The following is a 25,298-nucleotide window of genomic DNA, read 5'->3' as shown; positions in this document are numbered from 1 at the left end:
GATGCTTTTAATATATTTTTATTATATGTTATAATCTATGGTTAGTTAAATAAAATAATAGCTCATGGCCATGCTAGGGCTGTGCCACAATAACACTTTTAAATTTGCCTAATAAAAGGAACTATCTCATCCTCCTGCAGATAGATATGATCCGGATGATTCATTTATAAATTTTATCTTCCCAGAAGGCTAGTACTACATGGTTTAAATGATCATGTATAATAATGTGTGAATTATATTATAATGTTCGATACTGTTGATGACATTCATTCAAAGGTCATACGCAAATTGATTCCGAATAGGATCTCGACGAATAAGACGATTTGATATAAACGAATAAAAATTATAACATCACTATTAAAGATGCTGCGGTCTCAAGTATAATTAAAAACGAGTTTCGCATACCCAAAGTAACCGATGATGTCAGTTCTTGCGGGTGTTTACAAATAGACAGACATATAAAATACCTTATAGCTTAAAAATGTCAAACAAAATAAGTGAATTAGAAATAAGTGAAAATAAAGACAATGATCCAAAAGCCAGTGAAATGTCAACAGTTTCTTTAAAAGACAGAGTTAAACAACTTTTCAACAATATAACTGTTGAGCCATATTTACTATGTTACTTACTACCAATGGTAATATCTGGTATTGCAGCGCAAAAGTTTAATTTAATAAAAGCGTGCCGTGTGGATTTAGGTTATTCAGAAAGTATTTGTGAAAATGTTGTTAATGGTAACGTATCTGATAACATAACAGATCAAGCTTCGAATGAAGCACAAAGATTAGTAGCTGATATGTATGCGTGGGCGCAGCCATTGCAGACTGGATTACCAGCTTTTATAATTCTCTTCATTGGAGCTTGGAGTGATAAAACCGGAAACAGAAAGGCTTTGATGATCATACCTATATTAGGAGAAATTATATCCTCATTTGGTTTATGTCTTGCTACGTATTTCCTCTTGGAATGGCCGCTGTGGGTCACAGGTTTAATTGAAGCACTCCCGTCTGCACTGTCAGGAAGTTTCGCAGTTGCTTTCATGGGATCAACTAGCTATGTTGCGGATGTAACGACAGTGGAGTCTAGAACATTGAGAATGGGAGTTGTATCACTTATAGTTTCCGTAGGATTTCCTTTAGGTATTGCTCTTGGTGGATACCTGACCGAGGTACTTGGCTTCTTACCGATGTTTATAGTGGTGACAGTTTTATTCGCTACTGGATTTATATACACATGTTTTTATATTAAAGACGTCAGACGTCAACCACTACAAGGAACAATTTGGAGCAAGCTTACTCAATTTTTTAATTTTGAAATTTTTTTGTCATTTTTTAATTTGTTTCGCGGGAAGAAACTTCTTCGTGTAATACTACTTATTTGTGCTTACATAGATATAATGGGACCAATTTTTGGTAAGTGGTAATAATTAGTAATTTATGTAAGATGCGTTAAATACATTGACCTCCACAAGAATGAAAATCAACATCCTTCAATTTATGTCTAATTTTCACTACGGTTTCCCGGTTTTTACTTCTACCGCTTTTACGAAATTGGATTCACTAACATTATTTAACTCTTCGTAATTACTGTATATCAAATAAAAATAAAGTTCTCCATCGAGTATAATTTTACACCACAATTTGGCACGTAAGATAACTTTTGAAAGTGTTGGAAATGACATACCGCGTCAATATTATAGAGTAAAATTTCAAGCTCGTATTTCTTGGCATAATTTTTGCTATGTTATGTATAATTTCGATCATTTATAAGGTATGTTGATGAGGAATAAAACTTTTGTTTTTCCTAGTTCGATCCATTCCATCTTCAATAATGTTGTTATAAATTTATCAGTATTTATTTATTAGCTAATGTGGGGTACGTTACACATTATATAAATTACGCATACATAGAATTCAGTTACAATCACCAAAACTTTGCAAATTTTATGGTGAACACAGCAATTACCAATATATAAAATAAAAATAATATTATGATTGAAATAAAATCTTAAAAAATATAATTGCTTCATGGCTTGTATCCGGAACTGGAGGAGTCTCGGCTAGAACAGTAACTGTTTCGAGTTGAAGGGCAAACGAACAAGATGATTCATTTAAATAGATTCAATAATGTGTCTTCCATAACACATGGCGTCGTTGAGTCTGTGATAGGAGCTTTTGGACAGGTTTTCTAATTCCCCGACTATATTGTTGTCGGAGATATTAAGCAACTTTGTTACTTTAAAGATACTCATTTCTATACATTCTTTATTAATAATAATTATAATTATTAATAACTAGCTGGCCTGGCGAACATCGTACCCGCCTAACAGTCGATTCTTTATTTGTTTAAAATACTTATTCTGCTATTCGGGACACCGGTCTAGCTAGTAAGATAAAAAAAAGAAAATTGATAAGACAACAAATACATTATGTCAAAAAATAAAAATTTACCTTCCCGGAACCCATCCACTAACACCTTGAACTTTATGCTATGGTATTAAAGTTCAAATTGACTTTCAAGTATTATTACGAATATTTTGTATGGGAATATAGAAAAGTGTTGTTTTTAGACTTTTTCACTCAATTTTTTTTTAATTTTTCTCCGTAAGAACCATCCTCGTATTTCAAGGTATATTGTAAAAAAAATCAGACAAATCGGTCAAGCCGTTTTCATGTTATGTCGTGACAACGGAAAACGGGTTTCATTTTTATATATATAGATTGTTTTTATGATATAAACATATTTAATTCTGTCTAACAAACACAGTTTGAATTTAAACGATTATTTAATTTCAGGTGGAGCAAGCTTGAAATTTCTGTACGCCCTCAAAAAGTTTGGAATGACAAACGCTGGGTTCAGTCTATTCACAACATATTCCCAAGTGATAGGAATGGCAGGTAACATTAGTCGATTAATAACAATTCCAAAAAAAAACTTTATTTTTTATTTTATTTTATTCTTCTTCAGGCTCACCTCCATCTTTGATCATCTTAACTTTTAGTTTACGTTTAGTTTTAAGATATATCACAATGCGGATACACCACTATGTGAAACCAACTGCCTACTAAAGTATTTACGAACCAATTCTAGACCTAGGATTCTTCTAGAGCATACTAATCCTTAAATGATCGGCAACGCACTCCCGCCCTCTGTCATCGAGTGTCCGTGACCCTTGTTCTATAAAAAACAAATGCCAGTTTTATCTCGATGTTTGTATATAGAAATAAGAATAAGTATTGTTACGGCAGCTCAACAGATATTTTTCTTTGATACTAAGGCATGCCTTACATGCTTGGCTTGACAATATTATAGAATGCCTGGAAATAATTTTGTTTTGATCGCCTATTACAAAATAATGCGTAAAATTGAGAGAATTGTAAATCATCACAATAATTTGACAGGTGATATTATAATATAACGCTGTTTCGATGTCACGGTTATATTTGATACACAAAACTACAGTGACGCTACAACTCTTGTTGTTGGATTCATACTTTTTGTATCTATTTCGTGTTTTTTTTGGGTGTAGGTTACACAGCTGGGGTTTGAATCTATGATCTCAGCCTTGCGATTCCGTAACTCACTTTTTGAACTCGCACAGCGAACAATAAACTACAAGTTCCCTCCTTATCAGGATGCCAAATAATAAAATGGCTGCTTCACGACTGATTTCAGCGCGACCGCCGCTGTGAAAACCGCTGTGTGAGTTCGAAAAGTGAGTTACAGAATCGCAAGGCAGGAATGAGAGTCGCAGGGTCAAACCAACACTGCTCACACACACGAATAGTTTATACAAGGCAGATCCAGCATTTCTCCCGGAACCATTCCGCTGACATGATCATAATTATTTGATTAATATTAACGCATTTGACGTTCTTCCTCCCTTCCTCCCATATCCCTCTTATTTTATATAACAGGGGGCAAACGGGCAGGAGGCTCACCTGATGTTAAGTGATATCTATATGTCCTCACAATTGCTCCGAACAAATGTTGCGTACATACAAAGCAACTCCACTGGAGCTAGTCCAATCGACGACTCATTGGTCTAGTGGTTAGTACCACTGACTGCGAATCCATGGGTCCCGGGTTCGATCCCCGGCTGAGACGAACATCGATGTGATGTGCATTTGGTGTTGTGTTTAGGTCTTGGGTGTTTAAATATGTATTTATATGTCTATCTATCTATAATATGTATGTATATCCGTTTCCTAGTACCCATAACATAAGCTTAACCAGCTTAGCATGGGACTAGGTCAATTGGTGTGAATTGTCTTTAAAAAAAAAAACACGTAGGAATACAGACTTGAGAATCTAACATTTGACTTTACCCATAAATATTTTGGTTTCAGGCACAACAATTGTTATTGTGATTTTCAGCAAATACTTGAAAATGCATGACACACTTCTTGGTGTTATTATATCAATAAGTAAAATATTAGGAAACTTTTTCTTTGCCTTGGCCCCAAACGTTGGGTGGTTTTATGTCGCACCTATTATTGATATGTTTGGGAACGCCGGAGGTTTAGTCGCCAAATCATTTGGAACGAAAATCGTTGAAGCTCACGAAATTGGTAAGTATCTTAAAACATCATATAAATTAGCTATAAATTTGTATTTGATTTGAGGCGAACCCGAAAAGTGGCTTCGAAAAACATAGTGATTATTGCTTAACACGGCTCAGTTCTGCTCTCTGATGCGATTTTATTAATTTTTTGGTAATTTTTACGTTTTTGCAATAATTATTAATACATATAGCACTTGTACAACAGCTCATTTTTAAATAAAGGGTCAGCTAGTAATACTATAAGATACTAGCGGACCCGGCAAACGTCGTTTTGCCATGTATATTTTTTCTAGGATTTTTTTAAATTTCAATAAACTATCTCCTATATTAAAAAATAGGGGTTGAACGTAGAGGGTTGACAACTAAGGGTTGTATGTATTTTGTATGCTGTCTTATAAAAAAATTAAAAAAAAGAGTTTTATCAAAAAAATAAAAATTTAGGGTTACCACCCTTAACATTTCGGGGGATGTGAAATAGATGTTGTCCGATTCTCAGACTTACTGAATATGCATAAAAATTTCATAAGAATCGATCAAGCCGTTGCGGAGAAGTATGGGAACGAACATTGTGACACGGGAATTTTATATATTACACTAGCTGACCCGGCAAACGTTTGTATTGCCATGTATTTTATTTGCAGGAATTTTTTTTAGATTAATAAAAATAATTATCTACAATAATAAAAATAGGGGTTCATCGTAGAGGGGTGAAAAGTATCATAAAAAAATAAAAACAAAAAATTTTTTCGAAATAATAACAAAAAAAATTTGGGGTGGGCACCCCTTATCACTTAGGGGGTTGAAAGATAGATAGTAGACGTATTCTATTTTCGAATTCAAATACAATTTATGACTTGTTTCATTTATGTTTCAGGAAAAATCTGTTCCCTTCTAGGATTTGTGGAATCAGTAAGTCCAGTAATATACACGCCTCTATTCTCTAAGGTATATTCGATGACCGTTAAAACACTGCCGGAGGCTTTCTTCTACCTTGGCGGTGTCATGACTGTGCCTGGTCTACTCGCTTTTTTGTAAGTACCAGTTAAAAAAACTCCTTCATAGCAGCCTTTATCACGGTGATAATAGTTTTCGAAAAAAAAAAACATATGTTTATTATGGAACATAAGATACATGTATCACTTATTCCACGTCATTAAATTTGAATTTGTAGGCATCCCTACTCATCGGCAAAGAAGACAGAGGGTGTAGGCCGAGAGAAAAAGCCGGCGAAAAAAACTCTCGGTACTCTTTTAAAATAGCAAATCATCAAACAACACTTATTTTAAAACAAATATCGCAAATTAATTAGAAGTAGCCTGTCTAGCACTAGTCCCAGGCCCTTTTATCAACTAGATAATCGTTGACTTTATAGTAAGCCTTTTTACACAGCTTTTCTTTAATACATTTCTTAAATTTATTGAAAGGCAGTGATAAAAGAGCCTCTGGGATTTTATTAAAGAAGAGTATCCCTTTCCCCAAAAAAGAATTACTAACTTTAGATAGTCTAGTACGGGGAAATTGCAGCCTGCGTTTGTTCCGTGTATTAACATTGTGCGTATGTTCTATTCTAGAAAACTTATCACTATTTTTGTATACATACATAATATTTTAATAAATATATTGCGAGGGAAAGGTAAGTATATTAATTTCCTTAAATTTATCTCTAAGAGATTCCCTACATTTTAAATTATAGATTGCACGAATAGCCCTCTTCATAATGAATAAGTATCGCCGAATAAGTAGTACCGGTGACTACAAGCACTAGTAGTCACCGGTACTATCTACCAGGCGCCAACCTAAATCTCTAATTAGCGCCAAAGTGAACAAAATCGAAGTTGGAGGAAAGACTCTTAATAATTGAGCCGTTTATTATTTACCACCATTTTTGCTTGTCCGAGGTTGGTGAGACGTGGCTAAAGTGTCGACACAAGGAGCATCCGAAGTGCTAATTCCTATATCATTTATATTTATATATTTATGAATAGATATTAGATATTTATTATATAATACTAGCTGACCTGGCAAACGGGATCAACCGTAGAGGGGTGAAAATTAGGGGTTGTATGTATTTTTTAATGTTGTGTCATAAAAACAGAAAAAAATATGTAAAAATAAAAAAAAATATATTTGGGGTTGGACTACCCTTAACATTTAGGGAGATGAAAAATAGATGTTGTCCGATTCTCAGACATACCCAATATGCACACAAAATTTCATGAGAATCGGTCGAGCCGTTTCGGAGGAGTTTAACGACAAACACCGCGACACGAGAATTTTATATATTAGATTACTTTATGTATGTTGCTACGCAATTTTAGATATAAACCTTGAATATTTTTCTTATCAACTCATTTAAGAAAGTACAATAAAAACAAACAATGTAATTTATACTTAATTACATAAAATAATATTCATAGCAAATTCTGTTAATTACTGTTTTTCGTTAAATTATATCAAGGTTTTTTGATATATTATCACCTTCTTATTTCATGGGAAGCAACAGTTATAGTAATGGCTGCAGAAAGTTATAAAGAATTAGAGGATCTAATATAACATTTAAAAGAGTACCGAGAGTTTTTTACGCCGGCTTTTTCTCTCGGCCTTACAGCCTCTGTCTTCTTTGCCGATGAGTAGGGATGCCTACCGTTTCAAATTTATTGACGTGGAATAAGTGATACCTGTATCTAATAAAATAATAAACATTGAGATAAATAACTAACCTTAACATAAACTAAAATATATCATTAAAAGGAGTCCCTTTAGGCAAGGTTCCGAAGATACTGGCAGCGTTCCCCCTTTGAATCGCTAGACTAATTCTTTGTCCGTGGTAGCTGCCAGATCTTCGGTCTCCTGTGATGTCAACTAACCTTTTTGACCTGTATCTTATATTCCATAATAAGTTATGGATCTTATAGTCTTACATTTGCACGATACACGTCTTTATTTATATAATTTACGGAAGAGCTGGGTATAAGTAATTTGTATTTAGTTAAAAACACATTGTATACAATTCTAGTTACTATTCATTTTGGTAGAACTTGTACACATGTACTTTCGTTAAAGTTTGAAACATTGAAACAGAAATCTTCTTTATTATGTGTTAAATGCGCACATAGGAAAAAGACATTATGTAGTTTCGAAAGTGTAAATTATAAAGAATTAATTTACAACTTATTAAAAAAATCAATTAAAGTCAACTATCAGGTGTTATCATATAACAATAAGCTTAACCATTTTTGTTTCCAGAGCTCTCTATTTCTTGCATAAAAGAGATGAAAGAGACGTCGTAAAGAATCCCGAAGCAAAAGAGGAGCACGCGCATGAAAATTCAGTTACAGTTCTATGATCAGCGGGAACTCCCTGGAATAGTACTGTGCATATGTTTTAAGAACTCCGTTAATTTCCATTGTTTAATTTCATAAAGTGGAATTCAATATAATAAATCAATGTACAAATGCCGCCCAAAGATATTATGCCATAGAGTAAACAAACTTCGTGATTTGTCATTTGACTCGCACCGTAATTACAGCAACAATACCTAGCCTTGCCATAAATATTGAAACAAAGAAAAATAAATTGTTTTCTATTGCAAATAAATGTTTGTTCAAATAATTCGAGTTCCGATTTTTTTATAGTAAAGTTATCTTTCCTGTATCATTTTTACTAAGTATTTATTAATGAGAAGGGACACGATTTAGCAAAAGAAATTGTAAATTCCTACGAGATAAAAAATACAGTAAAAACAAGAGAATATTTTTTTTAAAGATTAATAACGTAGTTATAATTTTTTTTCGTTTGTATGTTTATTTTTATTAAAAAGAATTATTTTTAAAAGGCGTTTGATTTTCGACATTATTATGTAAGTTTATAAAGGCGCAATTTTTTATACAGCTTATCAACGACACAGTTGACTAACAGTTATACGATGAACATTATAATGAATTTTCATATGGTAGGCAGAATGAAATATTTTATTTACTTCCACCATAACCCTTATATAATATTAAAACTAAACATACATACTTAGTACATAATAGTGTTAATAGTCATCAATAGGTTTAACACTGCTCTGATTATTTATCTTTAAAAGCCGGACATTGAGATCAACTCTTAGCCCAAACTTTTGAATCAGCGGTAATCGAACCCGATAAAACAAATATTACTTTTCTTGAACAACTAATTTCGTTAATAACTAATTCCGTTATAGGTAAGACATTAACTAAATGATATATTATAATTAAGAATACTAAAATTTTAAACATTATTATATGTATCAAAATTCTTCTGTGAAATATTTTAGTTCCATCTGTTGATTTTGAGACATTTTACATATTTTTTTCGTGTTCATTATCAAATTACGATATGAAATGGGGTGTTAAAGAAAATAGGATTGCAGTGATCGCCTTGCACAGTGGATATTTATTTATTTTATTTATTACAGAAATACATACATTATCTTTACAGACTATGCCAATACGATGTCGAGAAACATTAAATAAAATATAATAAAGTAGGTACATATATAATATTAAACACATAATATACACAATATCGCTACTGTGAATTCACTCTGTGAACATATAAATATGTCGATAGTGTCGGAGACAGCATTCCGTAGGCGCAACGTCTTTGATAATGGGGATCTGTGCAACAGACTGGTTCTTGCCCTTGGTATTGCAAATAACCTAGGCCTTCGCCGTCACACATATCCCATAGGTACTAAAAAACCCAGTTCTTGGAGTACACTTGGCTTGCACACTACACCCCTCAAGACTTTCAGTACGTAATAGGCCAAGCCCCGTCTGGTTTCCAATTTATGGTACCGTCGCTCATATGGGTCGCGTCGCGACGTAATGGAGCCATCGCTCATATTCCTTACACTTTAAAGGCTTGATATCAGCCGTATGTTGGTATATCGTACTATCAACAGATACAACAACACTTCGTCTGTCGAAGACCAGAAAAGATCGGGGCGGCCGCGTGCTAGAACTACAAAGAATGTTAATGCTGTTAAAGCAAAGCAAAAACTACCCAAGCCTAGCTTGATCCGGACTTTATAAGAGCTGAAGACTGGCCCTCATCTAGCCCAGACCTCAACCGTTTGGACTTCAAATTATGGTCTGTTTCAGAGGACATGGTCTGCTCTAAACGACACGACGACATTGCGTCCCTTAAAAATCTTTGGAGCAAGCAGTGGGGAAATTTCCTTTGCTAACAGTGCGTGAATCCATAGATTCGTGGCCAAACAGATTAAAGGCCAAGGTGGCCATTTCAAATAGATTATTTTTTATATTTTTTGCTGAGACTTTAATAAATATGTAGGTATAAATTTTAATAACATTTCATTACTTCATTTAAAAAACTTATTTTCTTAGCAAGTGCCATTACTGAGATCGTTAGAATTAAATTCGTGATACACAGGCATTCGCCAACAGTGTTTTAATATTCACATTACATTGCATTCTATGAGCACAGTAAATTATAATTAAATAATCAATTACGTACGAGCCAAGACTATTTGTATTTATTACACAAACTTTTCTCCGTCTTATAATCACCACGACGTGAGTAGACCAGTTGGTAAATTTAAATATTCACGCTAGAATGTTTTGCCAATCTAAGGAAGTTCAGAATAATAAAAATGATTGTCTGTGAAGTCGGCTTACAGACGATAGTTTAACGTGACAACGTCATAACAAAACATTCATGAAATTATTGCTTATTTTCAAAAAAAATTGAATAATTTAAATTGAATTGTCACTATTTTGTATGGATATGTCACCGTAAAATTGTAAAAACCGTTAGATTGTAATCTATCTCGCGAGATTGTAAACTGTCGAAAGATTGTGAACCTCAACGAACTGCTTACAAATTAACGTATTATTATTCGGTAGTTATATGAAATTGTTGGGAAGTAAAATTAATCTGTAATTGACCAAAGAAGTTTGAATGATAACTAAGTTAGTGTAGTACAATCTACCGAATAATAATACGTTAAATTGTAAGCAGTACGCTGAGGTTCACAATCTTTCGACAGTTTATAATCTCGCGAGATAGATTACAATCTAACGGTGTTTACAATTTTACGTTAACATATACAAAGAAATAGAGTAACCTCGGACGCATACGCCAATCGAGTATAGCGAATATAGCGCACAGGGAATCGGAAGAGAGATAGATGCGGCGCGAGCGTACAGTGAGCGTTACGGGTCAATGAGTCATGGTTGGTCGCGCGTGCAGTCGGCGTTTTTCGATTTATTACACGTTGTCACATCCAACTTAAGTTATACCGTCACCAATAGGCAATCACAATGCTCGCGAGTGCGTTTATTTCGCTGTTTAAAGACAGTCTTGAGTAAATTGAAAATTATTTTAAAGGTAGCTGAATTAGCTAAATATGTTTCATATTCTCTGTTAGTTTGCAAATAATAGTTTTTTTTTATAATAGGGGGGCAAACGAGGTTGCGGGACGACCAAAAAGGGCAGTCTACGCAGCCCATAGCTACCCAATTTTAGTGGGTGCGTTGCCGGCCTTTGAGGGAGGAGTAGACTCGCTTTTTAAACATTTGGAGGTCGTATCTCTGAGGGAAGACCCCCATGAACCATAGAGTGAAACTCATTAAAATTGGAAATTAATATACACAGACAGAGCATTCGAAAGTAATTGTGACCATAACGTTAGAAATGTTAGTAGATGTTTTTCTTGACAATTTCATTGTTACAGGAATTGTGTCATTAGTGAGTCTAGATCAAATAATATACTCGTATGTATTACTGCATTTGTTGTGCCACAATAATATACCACGTTTAAACTTGTCTAAAGAATGGAACTGAAGGCCACTACTAAACATGGATTAAATGATAATGTTACAGAATGTGAGAATAATAATACAATGTCCGATACTGTTGATGATATTCATTCAAAGGTCATACGCAAATTGATTCCGAATAGGATCTCAACGAAGAAAACGATTTGATATACACGACTAAATATTATAATATCACCACTAAAGTTGCTGCAGTTTTAAGTATAATTTAAAACGAGTTTCGCATACCCAAACTAACCGATGATGTCAGTTCTGGCGGGTGTTTACAAAGAGACAGACATATAAAATACCTTATAGCTTAAAAATGTCAAACAAAACAAGTGAATTAGAAATAAGTGAAAATAAAAACAATGATCCAAAAGCCACTGAAAGATCAACAGTTTCTTTAAAAAACAGAGCTAAACAACTTTTCAATTACATAACTGTTGAGCCATTTTTACTATGTTACTTACTACCAATGATAATAAATGGTACAGCATTGCAAAAATTTCATATATTGAAAGCGTGCCGTGCGGATTTAGGTTATTCAGAAAGTATTTGTGAAAATGTTGTTACTGGTATTGTACCTGATAACATAACAGCGGAAGCTTCGAATGGAGCACAAATATTTGTAGCTGATATGCTTGCTTGGACACAGCCATTGCAGACGGGATTACCAGCTTTTATAGTTCTCTTTATTGGAGCTTGGAGTGATAAAACTGGAAACAGGAAAGCTTTGATGATCATACCTATATTAGGAGAAATGATATCCTCATTTGGTTTATGTCTTGCTACGTATTTCTTCTTGGAATGGCCGCTGTGGGTCATAGGTTTAATTGAAGCACTCCCGTCTGCACTTTCAGGAAGCTTCTCAGTTGCTTTCATGGGATCAACTAGCTATGTTGCGGATGTAACGACAGTGGAGTCTAGAACATTGAGAATGGGAGTTGTAGTACTTATAGTTTCCGTGAGTTTTCCTCTAAGTAGTGCTCTTGGTGGTTACTTGACCGAAGTACTTGGCTACTTATGGTTGTTTATAGTGACGACAGTTTTATTTGCTATTGGATTTATACACACATGTTTTAATGTTAAAGATGTCAGACGTCAACCACTGCAAGGAACAATTTGGAACAAGCTTACGCAATTTTTTAATTTCGAAATTTTACTGTCATTTCTAAATTTGTTTCGCGGGAAGAAACTTCTTCGTGTAATACTAATTCTTGGTGCTTATATAGATATAATTGGACCAATTTTTGGTAAGTAGTAATAATTAGTAGGTAATTCAAGTAAGATTGTATCGCAAAATATGATAAAAAGGTACATAATTTGTTCGTGAAATATACCTCCAAAAGAGTGAAAGCCAACTTCTCATACTTCATCCCGCTTTCCCGATTTTAATGCTTCCACTTTTACAACATCGAATTCATTAACATAATTAAACCCTTCGTTATTTCATTATTATATAAAAGAAAGTCCTCCACCAAATCTGTAAGTTCCCGAACTCAAAAACTACTGAAACTACACGGATATTTGGTTTTATAGTTTACAATTTGGAATGCAACATTGAAAGTGTTGGAAATGTCAAGGCGCGTCATCTAAAATATTTTAGATTAAAATTTCAAGGTCGTATTTGTAGCCATAATTTTCACTGTAATTTGGCGAGAGGAACAGAAACGTGAAGCAAAAACGTTCTGAACCAAGGTACAGCAAACGTAAAAGAGGAAGACAAAATCGAAGATCGACCACATTAAAGAAGCAGCAGGTGGTGCAAGGCAGAGAGTGGCGGGATTTGGAGGATGCCTTCGCCAAAAAAGGGCATCTGTTTGCCTTATAAGATCTAAAAAAATATTGAAATAAAAACATGTTTAAATGAAAAAGTATCTGAATTAGTAGTTTATTATTATGTATATCTAAGGTATATAAATCCATCCAATCCATTCCATCTTCAATAATGTTGTTATAAAATTTTCAATAATAATATAATCAATAGTTATTTTTGGGTACGTTACGTGAACAAACCAATATTTAAAATAAAAATGATATTATGATTGAAATAAAATCTTAAATAATATAATTGCTTCATGGCTTGTATCCGGAACTATTGAGTCTCGACTAGCACGGTAACTGTTTCGAGCAGATGGGCACACCAATTAAATAGATTCAATAATAATATATCTGCCCAATGCGTCCTTGAGTCTCTGATCGTAGTTACCGGACTGGTATTTTTTAATATATATTTTCTTAGCTTTTTTCCCGAATCGTCGGAGATTTTAAGTAACTTCGGTATATAACTTAAGTAAATAGCATTACTTTTAACAACATTTTTAGAAAATTAACAGCAAATTTCACAAAGATGACGTCTCTTAAGCTTATGTTAAATCTTATTTTTTTGAAGGTCCTATAATTTGTTTCGAACACGTTGCACGTTAAAGCAACTCTTTTCTATACATTCGTTATTATGCAAAAACAGCGCTGTATCTTGGGAGACCGAGCTGCGCACTGAGTATCTCAGAAAATTTAGTTTTTATGATTTTAAGTTTGAATTTGAATTTAAACGATACAATTATTTACTTTCAGCTGTCGGAAATTTGAAAAATCTATACGCCCTCAAAAAGTATGGAATGACTAACGCCGCGTTCAGTATATTCACAACATATTCCCAAGTATTAGGAATGGCAGGTAACATTAGTCGATTAATAACAATTATATGTCCAAAAAACCCTTTATTCTTCTTCAGGTTCACCTGCATCTTTGATCATATTTACTTTCTGTTTGTAAGATATGATGTATCGCCCCGACGTCCGTTCCACAACTGAGCGTTTTTTTAAGGCAGTTTCTGTTATTTAGTTATTTTTCACTGAAAACTAAAAAGGACTTAAATGCCTGGCTTGGAATTTTATTTTTGAAAATTGAGACAAATGTTTCATTATGTATAATAATTTGACAGTTGATATTATAATGTAACGTTGTTTACAATGTCACGGTTATATATTTGATACACAAAAACTACAGTGGCGCAAAACTGCGCAATAGCGCAGTGTCACAATAGCAATAGCCATTATCGGTCTTCAGTTGCTGGTGAATGTCGTCGAATTTAGAGTTTTTAGGCTGTCCTCAGAATTGCTCCAAACAAATGTTGCATACATACAAAGGAACTCCATTGGAGCTAGTCCAAACGTAGGAATACAGACTTGAGAATCTAACATTTGACTTTACCCATAAATATTTCTGTTTCAGGCACCGCAATTGTTATTGTGGTTTTCAGCAAATACTTGAAAATGCATGACACACTTCTTGGTGTTATTATATCAATAAGTAAAATATTAGGAAACATTTTCTTTGCCTTGGCCCCAAACGTTGGGTGGTTTTATGTCGCACCTATTATTGATATGTTTGGGAACGCCGGAGGTTTAGTCGCCAAATCATTTGGAACGAAAATCGTTGAAGTTCACGAAATTGGTAAGTGCCTTAAACATATTGATATGCTACAAATTTGTGTTTGCTTTGAGGCGAACTCGAAAAGTGGCTTCGAAAAACACAGTGATTATTGCTAATCACGGCACAGTTCTGCTCTATGATGCGATTTTATTAATTTTTGGTAATTTTTTGCGTTTATGCAATTATGATTAAACATATAGCACTTATTCTACCGCCGCTCATTTTTTAATAAAGAGAACTGCCCTGCGATTCTGTAACTCACTTTTAGAACTCACACAGCGGTTTTCGCATCGGCGGTCGCTCTCAAATCAGTCGTGAAGAATATGTCTTCTTTTATGATTTGGCATTCTGATAAACAATAAACTACAAGCTCCCACCTTTTCATATAAGAAAGAATTTGCCGGGTCAGCTAGTAATAATATAAGTACGTAATATATTACGTATTCTATTTTCAAATTGAAATACAATTTATGACTTGCTATATTTATTTTTATTTCAGGAAAAATCTGTTCCCTTCTTGCATTTATGGAATCAATAAGTCCAGTAATATACTCACCTCTATTCACTAAGGTATATTCGATAACCCTTAACACAATGCCAGAGGCTTTCTTCTACCTTGGCGGTATCATGACTGTACCTGGTCTATTTGCTTATTTGTAAGTACCACGCAATTTTAGGTATAAACCTTGGATATTTTCTTATTAACTCATTTAAGAAAGTACAATAAAACAAAACAATGTATTTTATACTTAATTACATAAAATAATATTTATAGCAAATTCTGTTAATTACCGTTTTTCTTTCTGTTTTCTTTTTACAACAATGATACGAATGGCTACAGAAAGTTATAAAGAATTAGAGGATCTAATGGCTGTTTTATATAACATTACACACACACAAACGAATACATAGTCTTACATTTGCACACGTCTTTATTTATATAAGTTACGGAAGAGCTGGGTATAAGTAATTTGTATTTATAATTTTAGTTACTATTCATTTTAGTAGATCATGTACATATATACTTTCTGTAACGTTTGAAATATTGAAACAGAAATCTTCTTTATTATGTGTTAAATGCGCACATAGGAAGAAGACATTATGTAGTTTCGAAAGTGTAAATTATAAATAATTAATTTACAACTTATTAAAAAAATCAGGTGTTATCATATAACAATAAGCTTAACCATTTTTGTTTCCAGAGCTCTCTATTTCTTGCATAAAAGAGATGAAAGAGACGTCGTAAAGAATCCCGAAGCAAAAGAGGAGCACGCGCATGAAAATTCAGTTACAGTTCTATGATCAGCGGGAACTCCCTGGAATAGTACTGTGCATATGTTTTAAGAACTACGTTAATTTCCATTATTTAATTTTATGAAGTGGAATTCAATATAATCAATGTACAAATGCCGCCCAAAGATATTATGGCATAGAGTAAACAAACTTCGTGATTTGTCATTTGACTCGCACCGTAATTACACCAACAATACCTAGGCTTGCCATAAATATTGAAACAAAGAAAAATAAATTGTTTTCTATTGCAAATAAATGTTTGTTCAAATAATTCGAGTTCCGATTTTTTTATAGTAAAGTTATCTTTCCTGTATCATTTTTACTAAGTATTTATTAATGAGAAGGGACACGATATAGCAAAGGAAATTGTAAATTCATATCTACGAGATAAAAAATACAGTAAAAACAAGAGAATTTTTTTTTCGTTTGTACGAGTATGTTTATTTTTATTAAAAAGAATTATTTTTAAAAGGCGTTTGATTTTCGACATTATTATGTAAGTTTATAAAGGCGCAATTTTTTATACAGCTTATCAACGACACAGTTGGCTAACAGGTTTACGATGAACATTTTAATGAATTTTCATATAGTAGCCAGAATGAAACATTTTTTTTGCTTCTACCATAACCCTTACATAATATAAAAACTTAACATACATAGTACATAATAGTGTTAATAGTCATAAATAGTTTTAACACTGCTCTGATAATTTATCTTTAAAAGCCGGACATTGAGATCAACTCTTAGCCCAAACTATTGAATCAGCGGTAATCGAACCCAATGAAACAAATATTACTTTTCTGGAACAACTAATTTCGTTAATAACTAATTCCGGTAAAGGTAACTAAATGATATATTATAATTAAGAATACTAAAATTTTAAAAATTATGTTTGAAAATTCTTCTGTGAAATATTTTCGAAATAATACCCTTATATTAAATCTCTCGTTTTTCACCAACTCACCTAGAAATGTTGTAACATAACTTGGCTGGACTAGGTATAAAAAAAGGAGTTTGAATAGCGTAGTAATTAGTATTCTCTTCTTAACAAGTACTGAGATCGTTAGAATTAAATCTGTGATACACAGGCAGTCGCCAGCAGTGTTTTAATATTTACATTATATTGCATTCTATGAGCACAGTAAATTATAATTAAATAATCAATTACGTACGAGCCAAGACTATTGTACTTATCACACAAACTTTTCTCCGTCTTATAATCACCACGACGTGAGTAGACCAGTTGGTAAATTTAGAATGTTAAACTAGAATGTTTTGCCAATCTAAGGAAGTTCAGAATAATAAAAATGATTGTCTGTGAAGTCGGCTTACGGACGATAGTTTAACGTGACAACGTCATAACAAAACATTCATGAAATTATTTCATATTTTCAAGTAAAATTGAATTGTCACTATTTTGTATGGATACAAAGAAATAGAGTGACCTCGGACGCATACGCCAATCGAGTATAGCGAATATAGCGCACAGAGAATCGGAAGAGAGATAGATGCGGCGCGAGCGTACAGTGAGCGTTACGGGTCAATCAGTCAAGCTTTGCTTTTGCAATCACAATGCTCGCGAGTGCGTTTGCGGAATTATTTCGCTGTTTAAAGACAGTCTTGAGTAAATGGAAAATTATTTTAAAGGTAGCTGAATTAGCTAAATATGTTTCATATTCTCTGTTAGTTTGCAAATAATAGTTTTTTTTTATAATAGGGGGGCAAACGAGCTTGCGGGACGACCAAAAAGGGCAGTCTACGCAGCCCATAGACACCCAATTTTAGTAGACTCACTTTTTATACATTTGGAGGTCGTATCTCAAGACCCCCATGAACCATAGAGTGAAGTTCATTAAAATCGGAAATAAATATACACAGACAGAGCATTCGACAGTAATTGTGACCATAACGTTAGAAATGTTAGTAAATGTTTTTCTTGACACATTCATTGTTACAGGAATTGTGTCATTAGTGAGTCTAGATCAAATAATATACTCGTATGTATTACTGCACTTGTTGTGCCACAATAATATTATTACCACGTTTAAACTTGTCTAAAGAATGGAACTGAAGGCCACTACTAAACATGGATTAAATGATAATGTTAAAGAATGTGAGAATAATAATACAATGTCCGATACTGTTGATGATATTCATTCAAAGGTCATACGCAAATTGATTCCGAATAGGATCTCAACGAAGAAAACGATTTGATATACACGACTAAATATTATAATATCACCACTAAAGTTGCTGCAGTTTCAAGTATAATTTAAAACGAGTTTCGCATACCCAAACTAACCGATGATGTCAGTTCTGGCGGGTGTTTACAAAGAGACAGACATATAAAAATACCTTATAGCTTAAAAATGTCAAACAAAACAAGTGAATTAGAAATAAGTGAAAATAAAAACAATGATCCAAAAGCCACTGAAAGATCAACAGTTTCTTTAAAAAACAGAGCTAAGCAACTTTTCAATAACATAACTGTTGAGCCATTTTTACTATGTTACTTACTACCAATGATAATAAATGGTACAGCATTGCAAAAATTTCATATATTGAAAGAGTGCCGTGCGGATTTAGGTTATTCAGAAAGTATTTGTGAAAATGTTGTTACTGGTATTGTACCTGATAACATAACAGCGGAAGCTTCGAATGGAGCACAAATATTTGTAGCTGATATGCTTGCTTGGACACAGCCATTGCAGACGGGATTACCAGCTTTTATAGTTCTCTTTATTGGAGCTTGGAGTGATAAAACTGGAAACAGGAAAGCTTTGATGATCATACCTATATTAGGAGAAATGATATCCTCATTTGGTTTATGTCTTGCTACGTATTTCTTCTTGGAATGGCCGCTGTGGGTCATAGGTTTAATTGAAGCGCTCCCGTCTGCACTTTCAGGAAGCTTCTCAGTTGCTTTCATGGGATCAACTAGCTATGTTGCGGATGTAACTACAGTGGAGTCTAGAACATTGAGAATGGGAGTTGTAGTACTTATAGTTTCCGTGAGTTTTCCTCTAAGTAGTGCTCTTGGTGGTTACTTGACCGAAGTACTTGGCTACTTATGGTTGTTTATAGCGACGACAGTTTTATTTGCTATTGGATTTATACACACATGTTTTCATGTTAAAGATGTCAGACGTCAACCACTGCAAGGAACAATTTGGAACAAGCTTACGCAATTTTTTAATTTCGAAATTTTATTGTCATTTCTAAATTTGTTTCGCGGGAAGAAGCTTCTTCGTGTAATACTAATTCTTGGTGCTTATATAGATATAATTGGACCAATTTTTGGTAAGTAGTAATAATTAGTAGGTAATTCAAGTAAGATTGTATCGCAAAATATGATAAAAAGGTACCTAATTTGTTCGTGAAATATACCTCCAAAAGAGTGAAAGCCAACTTCTCATACTCCAATCCCGCTTTCCCGATTTTAATGCTTCCACTTTTACAACATCGAATTCATGTACATAATTAAACCCTTCGTTATTACATAATTATATAAAAGAAAGTCCTCCACCAAATCTGTAAGTTCCAGAACTCAAAAACTACTGAAACTACACGGATATTTGGTTTTATTGTTTACCACAATTTGGAATGCAGCATTATTATTGAAAGTGTTGGAAATGTCAAAGCGCGTCATCTAAAATATTTTAGATTAAAATTTCAAGGTCGTATTTGTAGCCATAATTTGCACTGTAATTTGGCGAGAGGAACAGAAACGTGAAGCAAAAACGTTCTGAACCAAGGTACAGCAAACGTAAAAGAGGAAGACAAATTCGAAGATCGACCACATTAATGAAACAGCAGGCGGTGCAAGGCAGAGAGTGGCGGGATTCGGAGGATGCCTTCGCCAAAAAAGGGCATCTGTTTGCGTAATAAAATCTAAAAAAATATTAAAATAAAAACATATTTCAATGTAAAAGTATCTGAATTCGTAGTTTATTATTATTATGTATATCTAAGGTATATAAATCCATCCAATCCATTCCATCTTCAATAATCTTGTTATAAAATTTTCAATATTTATTTAATAGTGATTTTTGTGTACGTTACGTGAACAAACCAATATTTAAAATAAAAATAATATTATGATTGAAATAAAATCTTAAATAATATAATTGCTTCATGGCTTGTATCCGGAACTATTGTGTCTCGACTAGCACGGTAACTGTTTCGAGCAGATGGGCACACCAATTAAATAGATTCAATAATAATATATCTGCCCAATGCATCCTTGAGTCTCTGATCGTAGTTACCGGACTGGTATTTTTTAATATATATTTTCTTAGCTTTTTTCCCGAATCGTCGGAGATATTAAGTAACTTAGGTATATAACTTAAGTAAATAGCATTACTTTTAACAACATTTTGTACAAAATTTACAGCAAATTTTAAATAGAAGTCTCTTAAGCTTATGTTCAATCTTATTTTTATGAAGGTCCTATAATTTGTTTCGAACACATTGCACGTTAAAGCAACTCTTTTCTATACATTCGTTATTATGCAAAAACAGTACTGTATCTTGGGAGACGGAGCGGCGCACTGAGAATCTAAGACAATTTATTTTTTATGATTTTGTGTTTGAATTTAAACGATACAATTATTTACTTTCAGCTGTAGGAAATTTGAAAAATCTATACGCCCTCAAAAAGTATGGAATGACTAACGCCGCGTTCAGTATATTCACAACATATTCCCAAGTATTAGGAATGGCAGGTAACATTAGTCGATTAATAACAATTATATGTCCAAAAAACCCTTTATTCTTCTTCAGGTTCACCTGCATCTTTGATCATATTTACTTTCTGTTTGTAAGATATGATGTATCGCCCCGACGTCCGTTCCACAACTGAGAGTTTTTTTAAGGCAGTTTCTGTTATTTAGTTATTTTTCACTGAAAACTAAAAAAGACTGAAATGCCTGGCTTGGAATTTTATTTTTGAAAATTGAGACAAATGTTTCATTATGTATAATAATTTGACAGTTGATATTATAATGTAACGCTGTTTACAATGTCACAGTTATATATTATATTTGATACAAAAAAACTACAGTGGCGCAAAACTCTTGGTGTTTTATTCAGTATTTGTTTCGTAATGTTTTATTTTTGTGTATCCGTCCATTGTTACATACAATTCGAACCTATATCATAGCTAGCTATATCGTAGCTGCTACTAGAAAAACACTGCTAGAAAACACGAATAGCTTATACAAGGCAGATCTAGCATTTCTCTGTGATTGCTGTAGAAATAATGATAATAATTATTAGATTAATATTAAGGCGTTTCACGTGCCTAGTTCAATACAAAATTACTTACCCCTTTTTTATATAACAGTGGGCAAACGGACAGAATGCTTACCTGGTGTTAAGTGATACCGGCGCCCATATACTCACATTGTCAGAGGGCTCCAAATTGCGTTACCACCTTAAACAAATTGGCGTAAATCAGAGGCTTACTTATTTTTCTCTTACCCTTTTACATAATAACTCTAAGACTAAAGAATGTTCCTCCAGAATTTAACACGTAACAAAAATTATGATACTTAAATTATTGTGACACTGCGCTATTGCCAATATCGGTCTTCAGATTTCTACATATTTTTAGGCTATTTGGCTGTCTATATATTTTCAGCCTTTTATTGCTGGCGAATGTCGTCGAATTTAGAGTTTTTAGGCTGTCCTCAGAATTGCTCCAAACAAATGTTGCGTACATACAAAGGAACTCCACTTGAGCTAGTCCAAACGTAGGAATACAGACTTGAGAATCTAACATTCGACTTTACCCATACATATTTTGGTTTCAGGCACCGCAATTGTTATTGTGGTTTTCAGCAAATACTTGAAAATGCATGACACACTTCTTGGTGTTATTATATCAATAAGTAAAATATTAGGAAACATTTTCTTTGCCTTGGCCCCAAACGTTGGGTGGTTTTATGTCGCACCTATTATTGATATGTTTGGGAACGCCGGATAGTATAAGATCCCGCTATACAACGACCTTCACCGAGATGCTTATTTAATTAAACTTATTTTATATTTAATTTAATATGTCAATAAATATAATCCATATGGGTTGCCTAGCAAATTTCAGTCCAGAGTATGTTTTATTAATATTAAAAAAAAAATTTTTTTTAATAATTTGCATGTAGTAAATTTTTTGAACTTTTTTCAATCAATATTTTTAATCAGGGTAGTATTATATATGTATCACTAAAACCTTATTTTATACTAAAGATGTATATATACTTTAGTGTCACATAAAAAATATACACATAAATAATTAATTGATGAAAAACAACCTAACTTTTGCATATTCTATGGGCTTCATACTTTCGATTGGTATAGAATTTATCTAATAATCATACCGGTGAAATGTTTAAAAAAATATTTTTTTTTTAAATTAATTAAAAATACTCTGGACTGAAATTTGCTAGGCAACCCATATGGATTATATTTATTGACATATTAAATTATATATAAAATAAGTTTCATTAAATAAGCATCTCAGTGAAGGTCGTTGTATAGCGGGATCTTAGACCAGGAGGTTTAGTTGCCAAATCATTTGGAACGAAAATCGTTGAAGTTCACGAAATTGGTAAGTGCCTTAAACATATTGATATGCTCCAAATTTGTGTTTGCTTTGAGGCGAACGAAAAGTGGCTTCGAAAAACACAGTGATTATTGCTAATCACGGCTCAGTTCTGCTCTATGATGCGATTTTATTAATTTTTGGTAATTTTTTACGTTTATGCAATTATGATTAAACATATAGCACTTATTCTACCGCCGCTCATTTTTTAATAAAGAGAACTGCCGTGCGATTCTGTAACTCACTTTTAGAACTCACACAGCGGTTTTCGCATCGGCGGTCGCTCTCAAATCAGTCGTGAAGCAGACATATTTTTATGATTTGGCATTCTGATAAACAATAAACTACAAGCTCCCACCTTTTCATATAAGAAAGAATTTGCCGGGTCAGCTAGTAATAATATAAGATATATTACGTATTCTATTTTCAAATTGAAATACAATTTATAACTTGCTATATTTATTTTTATTTCAGGAAAAATCTGTTCCCTTCTTGCATTTATGGAATCAATAAGTCCAGTAATATACTCACCTCTATTCACTAAGGTATATTCGATAACCCTTAACACAATGCCAGAGGCTTTCTTCTACCTTGGCGGTATCATGACTGTACCTGGTTTATTCGCTTATTTGTAAGTACCACGCAATTTTAGGTATAAACCTTGAATATTTTTCTTATTAACTCATTTAAGAAAGTGCTATAAAACAAAACAATGTATTTTATACTTAATTACCTAAAATAATATTCATAGCAAATTCTGTTAATTACCGTTTTTCTGTCTGTTTTATTTTTACTTCATGGAAAGCAACAATTATACGAATGGCAGAATAAAGAATTAGAGGATCTAATGGCTGTTTTTATATAACATTACACACACACAAACGAATACATAGTCTTACATTTGCACACGTCTTTATTTATATAAGTTACGGAAGAGCTGGGTATAAGTAATTTGTATTTATAATTTTAGTTACTATTCATTTTAGTAGATCATGAACATATGTACTTTCTGTAACGTTTGAAACATTGAAACAGATATCTTCTTTATTATGTGTTAAATGCGCATATAGGAAGAAGACATTATGTAGTTTCGAAAGTGTAAATTATAAATAATTAATTTACAACTTATTAAAAAAATCAGGTGTTATCATATTACAATAAGCTTAACCATTTTTGTTTCCAGAGCTCTCTATTTCTTGCATAAAAGAGATGAAAGAGACGTCGTAAAGAATCCCGAAGCAAAAGAGGAGCACGCGCATGAAAATTCAGTTACAGTTCTATGATCAGCGGGAATTCCTCGGAATAGTACTGTGCATATGTTTTAAGAACTACGTTAATTTCCATTGTTTAATTTCATGAAATGGAATTCAATATAATAAATCAATGTATATATGGCGCCCAAAGATGGCGCCTTTTTGACATAAGCCATAGAGTAAACAAACTTCGGTGATTTGACATTGGACTCGCACCGTAATTACACAAACAATGGTATAATAATATATTCTATGTTTAATAATGTTTACATTTTATATAAATGTTTCTAATGCAAATAATTCGAGTTTTTTTTATAGTAAAGTTATCTTTCCTGTATCATTTTTGCTAAGTATTTATTAGTGAGAAGGAACACGATATACCAAAGGAAATTGTAAATTCATATCTACTAGATAAAAAATACAGTTAAAAGAAGAGAATATATTTTTTAAAGATTAATAACGTAGTTATAATTTTTTTTCGTTTGTATGTTTATTTTTATTAAAAAGAATTATTTTTAAAAGGCGTTTGATTTTCGACATTATTATGTAAGTTTATAAAGGCGCAATTTTTTATACAGCTTATCAACGACACAGTTGGCTAACAGTACGATGAACATTATAATGAATTTTCATATGGTAGGCAGAATGAAATATTTTATTCACTTCTACCATAACCCTTAAATAATATTAAAACTAAACATACATAGTACATAATAGTGTTAATAGTCATCAATAGGTTTAACACTGCTCTGATATTATCTTTAAAAGCCGGACATTGAGATCAACTCTAAGCCACTTCCAGCCCAAACTATTGAATCAGCGGTAATCGAACCCGATAAAACAAATATTACTTTTCTTATACTAATTCCGTTAAAGGTTTTTTTTTAACTTTAACTAGATGATATATTATAATTAAGAATACTAAAATTTTAAAAATTATGTATGAAAATTCTTCTGTGAAATATTTTCGAAATAATACCCTTATATTAAATCTCTCGTTTTTCACTAACTCAGCTAGAAATCTTGTAACAGAACTTGGACTAGGTATAAAAAAAGGAGTTTGAATAGCGTAGTAATTAGTATTCTCTTCTTAACAAGTACTGAGATCGTTAGAATTAAATCTGTGATACACAGGCAGTCGCCAGCAGTGTTTTAATATTTACATTATATTGCATTCTATGAGCACAGTAAATTATAATTAAATAATCAATTACGTACGAGCCAAGACTATTGTATTTATTACACAAACTTTTCTCCGTCTTATAATCACCACGACGTGAGTAGACCAGTTGGTAAATTTAAATATTCACGCTAGAATGTTTTGCCAATTTAAGGAAGTTCAG

General features: G+C 32.9%; 2 protein-coding genes across 4 annotated transcripts; both read left to right on the top strand.

Annotated features, from left to right (window-relative positions):
- The first annotated feature begins 407 nt into the window (after nucleotides 1-407).
- LOC125058167 (proton-coupled folate transporter-like) lies at nucleotides 408-16,372 on the top strand. Of its 3 annotated transcripts, none has more exons than XM_047662210.1 (5): nucleotides 408-1,412; nucleotides 2,796-2,897; nucleotides 14,608-14,829; nucleotides 15,308-15,464; nucleotides 16,011-16,372. In XM_047662210.1, exons 1-5 carry the CDS (start codon nucleotides 482-484, stop codon nucleotides 16,108-16,110), a joined length of 1,512 nt encoding a protein of 503 aa, XP_047518166.1. In that variant the 5' UTR covers nucleotides 408-481; the 3' UTR covers nucleotides 16,111-16,372. The 3 variants fall into 3 exon arrangements, with proteins under 3 accessions (XP_047518166.1, XP_047518157.1, XP_047518148.1); XM_047662201.1 differs by lacking the exons at nucleotides 14,608-14,829; nucleotides 15,308-15,464; nucleotides 16,011-16,372 and adding exons at nucleotides 4,350-4,571; nucleotides 5,439-5,595; nucleotides 7,811-8,181; XM_047662192.1 differs by lacking the exons at nucleotides 408-1,412; nucleotides 2,796-2,897 and adding exons at nucleotides 11,632-12,626; nucleotides 13,948-14,049.
- A 2,021-nt stretch (nucleotides 16,373-18,393) lies between these two features.
- LOC125058188 (proton-coupled folate transporter-like) lies at nucleotides 18,394-24,255 on the top strand. Its single transcript, XM_047662218.1, has 6 exons — nucleotides 18,394-19,401; nucleotides 20,724-20,825; nucleotides 21,915-22,082; nucleotides 22,655-22,708; nucleotides 23,177-23,333; nucleotides 23,886-24,255. Exons 1-6 carry the CDS (start codon nucleotides 18,471-18,473, stop codon nucleotides 23,983-23,985), a joined length of 1,512 nt encoding a protein of 503 aa, XP_047518174.1. The 5' UTR covers nucleotides 18,394-18,470; the 3' UTR covers nucleotides 23,986-24,255.
- The last annotated feature ends 1,043 nt before the right edge of the window (nucleotides 24,256-25,298 follow it).

This window comes from Pieris napi, chromosome 2, assembly GCF_905475465.1.
Source record: "Pieris napi chromosome 2, ilPieNapi1.2, whole genome shotgun sequence".
NCBI lineage: Eukaryota > Metazoa > Arthropoda > Insecta > Lepidoptera > Pieridae > Pieris > Pieris napi.
The sequence above is the reverse complement of the archived record's forward strand: the minus strand, read 5'-3'. Positions and strand labels throughout refer to the sequence as shown.